The sequence below is a fragment of the Schistocerca nitens genome, chromosome 2 (assembly GCF_023898315.1).
Source record: "Schistocerca nitens isolate TAMUIC-IGC-003100 chromosome 2, iqSchNite1.1, whole genome shotgun sequence".
Lineage (NCBI taxonomy): Eukaryota > Metazoa > Arthropoda > Insecta > Orthoptera > Acrididae > Schistocerca > Schistocerca nitens.
Window position 1 is genome coordinate 451,466,112 of NC_064615.1, and position 9,242 is coordinate 451,475,353.

General features: G+C 37.5%; 1 protein-coding gene across 3 annotated transcripts in view; it reads left to right on the forward strand.

The window, feature by feature from the left end:
• Positions 1 to 4,606, forward strand: part of LOC126236321 (uncharacterized protein CG7065-like) — an 85,793-nt gene extending 81,187 nt beyond the window's left edge. For 2 of the 3 annotated variants that reach the window (XM_049945537.1, XM_049945536.1), the window contains 2 exons: positions 669 to 859; positions 1,007 to 4,606. In XM_049945537.1, the coding sequence (XP_049801494.1) occupies positions 669 to 859; positions 1,007 to 4,158 (3,343 nt within the window). In that variant the 3' untranslated portion in view covers positions 4,159 to 4,606. The remainder of the gene's footprint in view (positions 1 to 668; positions 860 to 1,006) is intronic. The other variant, XM_049945538.1, reaches the window with a different exon arrangement.
• Positions 4,607 to 9,242: the final 4,636 nt, after the last annotated feature.

Consider the following 9,242-nt stretch of genomic DNA (forward strand, 5'->3'; position numbering starts at 1 on the left):
CAAAAATTTGGATGTTCTACAGTGTTAATTTATTTAATTAATCATTTTTTTTATCACAGGGTAATTGTCAGACAATTTTACTGGATGGTACAGCCTTGTAAGCCAAGAACAAGTTAATTAACTAAATTAATATTGTAGAATATCCACATTTTTGTGTTTTTCTTTTACAAGTACGCAGTTTTTCCACCAAGCAATGATGAAAGAATCAATTAACTGAAGAGTTAGAATGGTAACTAATTTTATTTAGAATTTGGTGAGAGTTGACTTTTAGTTTGATAAAATTGACTCTCAGATAATTAAATCCTGGCAACCATATAGAGAAGACTATGCCCCCCCCCCTCTCTCTCTCTCTCTCTCTCTCTCTCTCTCTCTCTCCCTACAATATCCACATCATCCTTCAAAATATATTTCATCAGAGGTATTAAATATTTTAATTTATTGATTCATGAACCTGGTTTATCTTATAGCTTAGCAAAAAACTGGTTCAGAGCCCTCATGGTATTACTCCACCTCAACCCCCTTTTTCCCAACCACACAACCACCACATGAGCGCACACAAACTTTACCTGTTCTTAATAATCATACAGTTAATGTTGTTTGTAAAGCATATATTGTGCTAATACAGTTGTTAGAAAGGGAAAGTTACTTTAATCTATATGTTCTTGCAGTACTTTCAACAAAGGGAAAATAGCTGCTGCACATCTAAGAACTCGAGACATTGAGAGCAGCTTTGAGAAGAAAGAAACCCCAGTGGCTGGTGCTAACAAGAACCTGAAAAGACATTCAGAGGAAGAAGACACCACACCTAGAAGATCAGATAGATCGTCGATAGAACAACGCAAAAGTTTAGAAGTTGGAGGTTAGTCTGTCATTGACTAGCTATTTATTTGAAACCTATTAAAATTGTTTTGTTTTTAATAATGAATGTTATTGATTTTCTTATTTGTTTCATCAAAGACTTAATGATAAAAATATATTTATATTTTTAAATTCAATTCGTTTTCAGAAGACGATGTTGATGCAGAAAATAAACCAAAGAGTTCACTCTCTTCAATTTCGAGTACATCTATTTCCAGATCAAGATCCCGATCAAAATCAAAATCAAGATCTAGAAAGAAAGCAAGAGCTCGGTCAAGATCTTATTCTCCATCAGTTTCAAGACCTGCACACGCACCAAGTTATAGAGAAGGCAGGCTAGAAAGTTCAAGGTCCTTCCATAGACGAACAAGTAGAGGATCTCCTGTACCGTTTTCTAGGCACCGATACAGGCGATCTAGGTCGCATTCGAGGTCACGGTCTCGTTCACGGTCACGACCTAGGCAGAGAATTAGATCGCACTCGAAGTCTCCTGTCAGATCACACCATCATAAGAAGGAGACTCCTCGGTTATCACCAATCCATAAAAGATCACCGAAAGAGGACCCAATAGCTGATGAGAAAAGTAAGTGGGATACATTCCGCCATGAAGTTGATAAAATTGACCGAGAGGCAGCCAAACTTTTAAAATTTCATGAACAAAATCCAGAAAAACACCCAATGTATCCAGATGAATGGAAAAAGTTTTGGAGTATAAGATATAAAGAATTACAGGCAGAAGGAAAAGATCCAAACAAACATAATTTTAAACCTGAATGGATTGAATTCTGGAACAAAAGAATGTTATTTTTGCATAAGGAAGATGTAAAAAATAAAAAGGAACAACTGAAAAAGAAATTAGGGCTTCCAAAAGAAGAGCCCCTTCCAGTTACCAGCATAAAAAAGAAAGCACCACTCCATGCTAATAAAGATGGAACAGTTGTGTGTGCAGACCCACCAAAGAATGTTGTAACTGTAAATGACAAGATCCAGTCAAAGTCATCAAAGCACACTCTAAGTACAACTAAAAATATCAGAAGCAGTCACTCTCCTATGAAGGAGACATCTAAAGATAGGGAACCAGAGGTGAAAACTAAAATACCTGAGAAAAAAGTGAAAGAGAAACCTAAAGTACCCAAACAAATGACTGAGGAAATAATTGTAATTGAGAAGAGAGAGGAGAACAGAAAACCTGATGTGATAAAGAGCTCAGATGAAGCGGAAATAGTGCCAATTTTACGTCTTCTTACAGCAATGGAATCACAGTTAGGTTCCCTTGGCCCCAAGATTAATAATCTAATGGGAAAAGCTTTGTCACTAGAAAAAATTGAGTCCCATTCAGCAGATTCCCTCTTAACAGTTCCTGAGAATATTGTATTATTTGAGACTGTTAAGGAGAAACTCAAGGGTCAGCTTATGGCAGGTATAGTTGAAAAAAACATGTTATCGGCGACACAGACATGTCTTGATCTGTTAGTAAATGCCTTGAAGAAAATTGATGATAAGATCATCAAAACAGCACCTGTTTCACCTGTTCTGAAACCTTCAGTTGATTTTATGAAGCCAATTGTGGAAAATGTTCCTGTGGCAGAAGAACCAAAACTTGTGGCTGTTCCAGAAGTTAACCCACTGGACAAGGTGGCTATTGCACAGCAGATTGCAGCAGCCCTTGTGGCACAAGGTAAAACAGATGTCACTCAGGAAGAGTTAGAGCAGTTAATAAATATTTTCACAGGCATGGCACAGGCTTCGAAAGGTTCTGGCTCAGTCGTATCTACTGCTCAATTTGTTGCAATGCAGCAACAACAGCAGCAGCAGCAACAACAACAACAACAACAACAACAACAACAGCAGCAGCAGCGGCAGCAGATGGGTGGAGGGAGTGATCTCATGAATCCTCAAAATCCTGCTGTAATGATGATGTCAAATATAAATACCGCCTCCAAAGAACCTGCTACTGCATTACAGCAGCTGTTGTCTGTAGTTACCTCCAAACCATCATCCTATACTGTTTCTGCAAGTGGGAGCTCTAAAGATAATGTAAGTGGTTTACAATTATTGCAAACTGCATATGATGAGCCAAGGAATTCGCCCGTAACAAATAGTATTGTTAGAGGTGACAAACAACGTAACATTTCTTCCCAGGGTGCTGGTATGTCTGTGGACGAGAAAAAACAGCAACCCAGTGGACATGATAACAGAACAGGAAAAGAGATAAGTTACTTGTCAGAAGTAGAATTACAAACATTGCTTCAAAATTTTAAAGATCTTTCAGCTCATGAACAGCAATGTCTAATAACATACTTACGCAAACTAGAAGAAAGTGACCCAGTTCGAGTAGAACAACTAAGAAAATATGTTGTTATTGAGCCTCCAGTGAAGAAATCCCCTTTAAATATGGCTTCTAAACCTACGCCATCACCAGACAGATTTCAGATCATTGCTGGCAGGAGAGGAAGACTTTCTCCATTTTCGCAGAGACTTTTTAGTTCAAATTCTAATGTAGAGGACAAAGAAAGTAAGAAACCTACATATGAAAAAGAAACAGAAAACAAAAATGATGTAGATGATTCTGATGAAGAGTATACTTATGAGGAAATATATGCAGCAGCATCTAAGAAGGTTAAAGAGAGTGAAGAAGCAAAGGCAAAAGCAAAAGAACTTGAGAAGGAAAGAGCATCTGTAAAGCGCAGTGAGTCATCTGGTTCTGTTACAAATAAAAGTGATGACCCTGCCAATCTCCTTAGAGAGACAAAAGCAATGATTGCTAATTTAATGGGGCAGCTTCCTTCCAAGTACCCAAACAAACATAATGCAGAACAATCTCCAAGGAAAGATATTCCTGTGATAAAATCAGCTATGAAAAAAGACAATCTACAATTGCCTTCCGCAAGTGCAAATGTAAGCAATATATATACTGTAAATACACGGTCATATGGCGGTCGATATGACTCTAGTCAGTCTACCCACCATTATACTGCAGAGGACACATCAAATAACATGGCTCCTATACAGCAGCATTACTCCCATTATCAGCAGACAGATTATTCTGCATCTTATGGCACACCACAAGGAACAGACTTCTCAAACACAGTCCAGTATCAGAGTAACTATGGTAATGAATATAGCAACAGTTACAATAACCAACCCCCTGTAACTCCTAGCCAGGAATATTCCAGCTATAGTGTACCTCCTCAAAATACGTATGCAGTGGATGATTATAATCAGTATGGACAGACTTCTTACCAAGAGCAGCGGACTGATTATTATCCCTATCAAGGTCAGAATCGTACGTACTATTAGTCCACTTAATTTGTTGAGTGGGTGCTGAACGTCGAGGCACTGTAATATTGCTCTTCATTTGTGAAGATGGAGTTCAGTTCAGGTGAAAGCAAGTTTTCAGCTGATCTATGCAGAAGATTTATACTGATGAAACAGTATAAAATTGTGTGTTTGTCCATTTCCATTGACAAAAGATTATTGATAAAAGTAATCTGTTAAATAGAAAATAAAAGCTGCATTGATGGTACATCCGTTTGATATTGCGGACAATGATGTATTATCATACATGTTCCTTCTTTCTTTTTTTCCCTTTTTTTTAAAAAAAAATTATGTAATGCAAAAAAATTTGTCAAATTCAAAAATAAATGTATGTAGAAATATATTGTGTTGTTTCCCCCAATTCTCAAATGTTTGAAAGACTTTAGATTTTTTTATTTGTTTGTCATTGTAGAATTTAAAGGATCACAGTTTTATGATTTCCCAGTTGTGAAAGATTTCTTTCTAATTCTTATTGCAGTGTAAGGATTTTGTACATAATAAAATGATTGTTATAGTACTTGAAGTTACTGTCCTTCTTTGTAAATTAGTGGTTTGTTGTCAGTACTAAAAATGTGATGGTAAATGATATATGTTTTGTAATTATTATGAAAACTTTACATGGTTCAACATAGTGATAGTTGGAAAATACAAATTGTTCATACTGCTATCACTCATTTCTCTTCTATTTCTTTTGTATGGCAACACATCAGTATGACATATAAAATGTCACACTCATGTTGTCAAGAATGAAACTGTCTTGCTGTATTAGTCATTTAAGTGTCAACTTCAAAGGAATCCTATATTTACTTGCTTACATGCTGTGTGTGTGTGTGTGTGTGTGTGTGTGTGTGTGTGTGTGAGAGAGAGAGAGAGAGAGAGAGAGAGAGAGAGAGAGAGAGAGAGAGATGCTAATGTTTTATTTTACAAGTCAGGTTGTTTTTCAAGCTGTACGACTGTACTGTGCTCTCCTATTGTACGTTGTGCATGATTGATTATTTGTTTTGACTGTGTTGTACGGGCAGCCTCTGCACCTGCTAACTTTTTTTTAAAGCTTTGATTAATTTTACAACTTTCTAGGCTTTTTTTTAGTGTAATAATTAAAACTGTGTGTCCCTGTGACCCTTTAATTTTCGTCATGTGTTCGAAAGATTTGAATTTTCGTGCTATCTTAGAGTTTTGTTAACGGAAATTCGACCACTTACAGTTTTGAATAACAGCTAAAATCTCACTGCTTCCCTAGAAGTGGCTACATGTGAAAGCAATCATTTGTATTCACATGGCTGTTGGTTCTGATACCGGCTATTTGGGCAATAGTAGTTCACAATGTTGGTTACATGTTATTTCAAATTACAATGCGTTTTTCAGCAAGAACTGCAGTGTTTAGTTTCAGTTATAAAGATTTACCTATGCTGGATTTCATACAACAACCAATTACCAAAGAAACAAAGTTAGACTGACATTGCTGTTTTTTCATATTCAATAACAAATAAGGCTCCCCTATTGTTTTTAACCAAATTTAGGGCATTTTTCAAAGTAATGCACAAAAATTCAGGTCAAATGAATAAAAAGGAGGAAATGACATAATTATGGACAATGTAGGGTTAATAATTTATTTTCAAATAATTTACTGTACTACTGTGAGAGGTAACCATCAGTTTTTCATATACAAACAAATTTCCCACATTTTACTTTGCAGATGATAGTACAGACTCACTAGTACCTGAGCAGTACTTTTTTGCAGTGTGCATTTGCTCTAGAAGTTGTTTAAATTAAGTATCAAGATGTAGAAGTCCATAAAAGAGAGGGTAACAAATGTTTGTTTTAGCCTAGTAAAAGCTTTAACTGTTTCTGATTTTAGTCTGTTTTTTTCTTTTGTCCACAAAGCTTTAATTATCGAGAACACTCTTTCGTCAGATGAATTAGAGCCTGGAGCAGCTACTGAAAATTCAGCCAAGCATCTAATATGCAGGGTGTGTCAAAAAGAATCATTCGATTTAAAAAAAATCTTAACTATTATGTTATTTGAGATATGGGCGTGAACAGTGTACTGTTGGAAAGAGCAAACTATCGAGTTTTATGTGGTTCCTGCTAGGTAGCAGCAGTTTGTGCCCACTTCACTTCTAGTGAAAATGGTATGAGGACAACAGAAAGCATTTCGTTTTCTATGTTTTGTGCAGTGTGGGTCAGTAATAACTGTCCAAAGTGACTTTGGTACTAGGTATGGTGCGGATCTTCCTACAGCACAGAGCATTAGACGATGGCATGAACAATTCTGAGAAACATGTTGTTTGTGTAAAGTCAATTCACCAGGCCGTCTCAGAGTGTCTGACACAGATGTCGAATGCATCTGCCATAGTTTCACAAGGAGTCTGCAAAAATCCGTTCGCCGTGCAGCTCGACAGCTCAACATGCCCCTGACGTCCATCTATTGTGTTGCGTTGATGATTTACACATTAAACCATACAAAATTCAGCTACTGCAAGCTTTTTGTGAAGGTGGCAAACAACAATGTGTGGAGATTTACATCTACATGGACACTCAGCAAATCACATTTAAGTGCCTGGCAGAAAGTTCATTGAACCACCTTTACAATTCTTTATTATTCCAATCTCGTATAGCGTGCAGAAAGAACGAATACGTATGTCTTTCCGTACGACCTCTGATGTCCTTTATTTTATCATGGTTATTGTCTCTCCCTATGTAGGTTGGTGTCAACAAAATATTTTCGCATTTGGAGGAGAAAGTTGGTGATTGGAGTTTCATGAGAAGATTCCGCCACAACGAAAAACGACTGTATCATTCCAGTGACACTCTCTCCTCTATTTCGCAATAATACAAAACTTGCTGCCCTTCTTTGAACTTTTTTGATGTCCTACGCAATCCTATCTGGTAAGGATCTCCCACAGTGCAACAGTATTCTAAAAGAGGACAGACAAGCATAGTGTAGGCAGTCGCCTTCATAGGTCTGTTATATTTTCTAAGTATCCTGCCAATAAAAGTAGTGTTTGGTTATCCTTCCCAACAACATTTTGTGTGTGTTCCTTCCAATTTAAGTTGTTCAAAATCGTAATTCCTAGGTATTTAGTTGAATTTACAGCCTTTAGATTTGACTGATTTATCATGCAACCGAAGTTTAATGGATTCCTTTTAGCGCTATTCTGTAACTTTGTTCTTCACAAGACGGAGGATGACAGCTTTCTTCCATGCTTAGTGTTTAGTGATGAGGCAACATTCCATTTAAATGGAAAGGTGAACCATCGTAATCTGAGAATATGGGGTACAGAACAACCACGTGAAGTTGTAAAATATGAGAGGGTCTCCTAAAATTTAATGTGTTTTGTGCACTTTCACTGGAAAAGGTGTATGGTCTGTTCTTCTTTTCCGGAAACACTGTTACAGGAAGCACATGTCTCGATACACTTGAGAACAGGAAGCACATATATGAATATGCTTGAGAACTTTCTTTGCCAACAGTTCGAGACTGATTTAAATGACATCATTTACCAGCAGGATGGGGCACCACCACACTTTCATCTGGAAGTGCCGGAATTTTTAAATCAAAGGATTACTGAATGATGGATCAGTTATACTATACCAAATCATTCAGCCTTACATTACTGACCTCCAATCTCACTGGACCTGACTGTATGTGATTATTTCTTGTGAGGGTTTACTGACTGTATGTGATTATTTCTTGTGAGGGTTTATAAAAGACTCTGTTTATGTGCCTCCATTACCAACAACAATGAATGAACTGAGACATCGCATCACAGAAGCTGTGGAAGCTGCAACTCAAGACATACCCTCTGCAGTGTGTGAACAACTTGAATACCACATTGACATATGCCGTGCATCTCAAAGGGGGGCATATTGAACACCTACAAAAAGGTATGAAAAAAAAAATCTTTTTGAATTCCCCGTTCATCAAAAAACAAAATTCATTGTAAATGTTTATTCGTTTCGGAAATATAGACGTGCAACATCTGATGATTCCTTTTGATACATTGTTTATTTTAGACACACTCGCTGATTGTGAAAACGAATGAAAATTTCATACCATTTTTCACTGACATTAACATTAGATTTCATATTTCAGTCCAGAAGACAGCTTTCACAGTATTTACTTACACAACAGTTCTTGAGAAACAGTTTTATCCCATCCACAGTGAAGTTCATGACACTAGATTTTACAAATCTATACAATTCTTGAATGCTAATCTAAGTTGCCCCCCCCCCCCCCCCCATGTACCATGGACCTTGCTGTTGGTGGGGAGGCTTGCGTGCCTCAGCGATACAGATGGCCGTACCATAGGTGCAACCACAACGAAGGGGTATCTGTTGAGAGGCCAGACAAACATGTGGTTCCTGAAGAGGGGCAGCAGCCTTTTCAGTAGTTGCAGGGGCAACAGTCTGGATGATTGACTGATCTGGCCTTGTAACATTAACCAAAACGGCCTTGCTGTGCTGGTACTGCGAACGGCTGAAAGCAAGGGGAAACTACAGCCGTAATTTTTCCCGAGGACATGCAGCTTTACTGTATGATTAAATGATGATGGCGTCCTCTTGGGTAAAATATTCCGGAGGTAAAATAGTCCCCCATTCGGATCTCCGGGCAGGGACTATTCAAGAGGACGTCGTTATCAGGAGAAAGAAAACTGGCATTCTACGGATCGGAGCGTGGAATGTCAGATCCCTTAATCGGGCAGGTAGGTTAGAAAATTTAAAAAGGGAAATGGATAGGTTAAAGTTAGATATAGTGGGAATTAGTGAAGTTCGGTGGCAGGAGGAACAAGACTTTTGGTCAGGTGATTACAGGGTTATAAATACAAAATCAAATAGGGGTAATGCAGGAGTAGGTTTAATAATGAATAAAAAAATAGGAGTGTGGGTTAGCTACTACAAACAGCATAGTGAACGCATTATTGTGGCCAAGATAGACACAAAGCCCATGCCTACTACAGTAGTACAAGTTTATATGCCAACTAGCTCTGCAGATGATGAAGAAATTGACGAAATGTATGACGAGATAAAAGAAATTATTCAGGTAGTGAAGGGAAATGAAAATT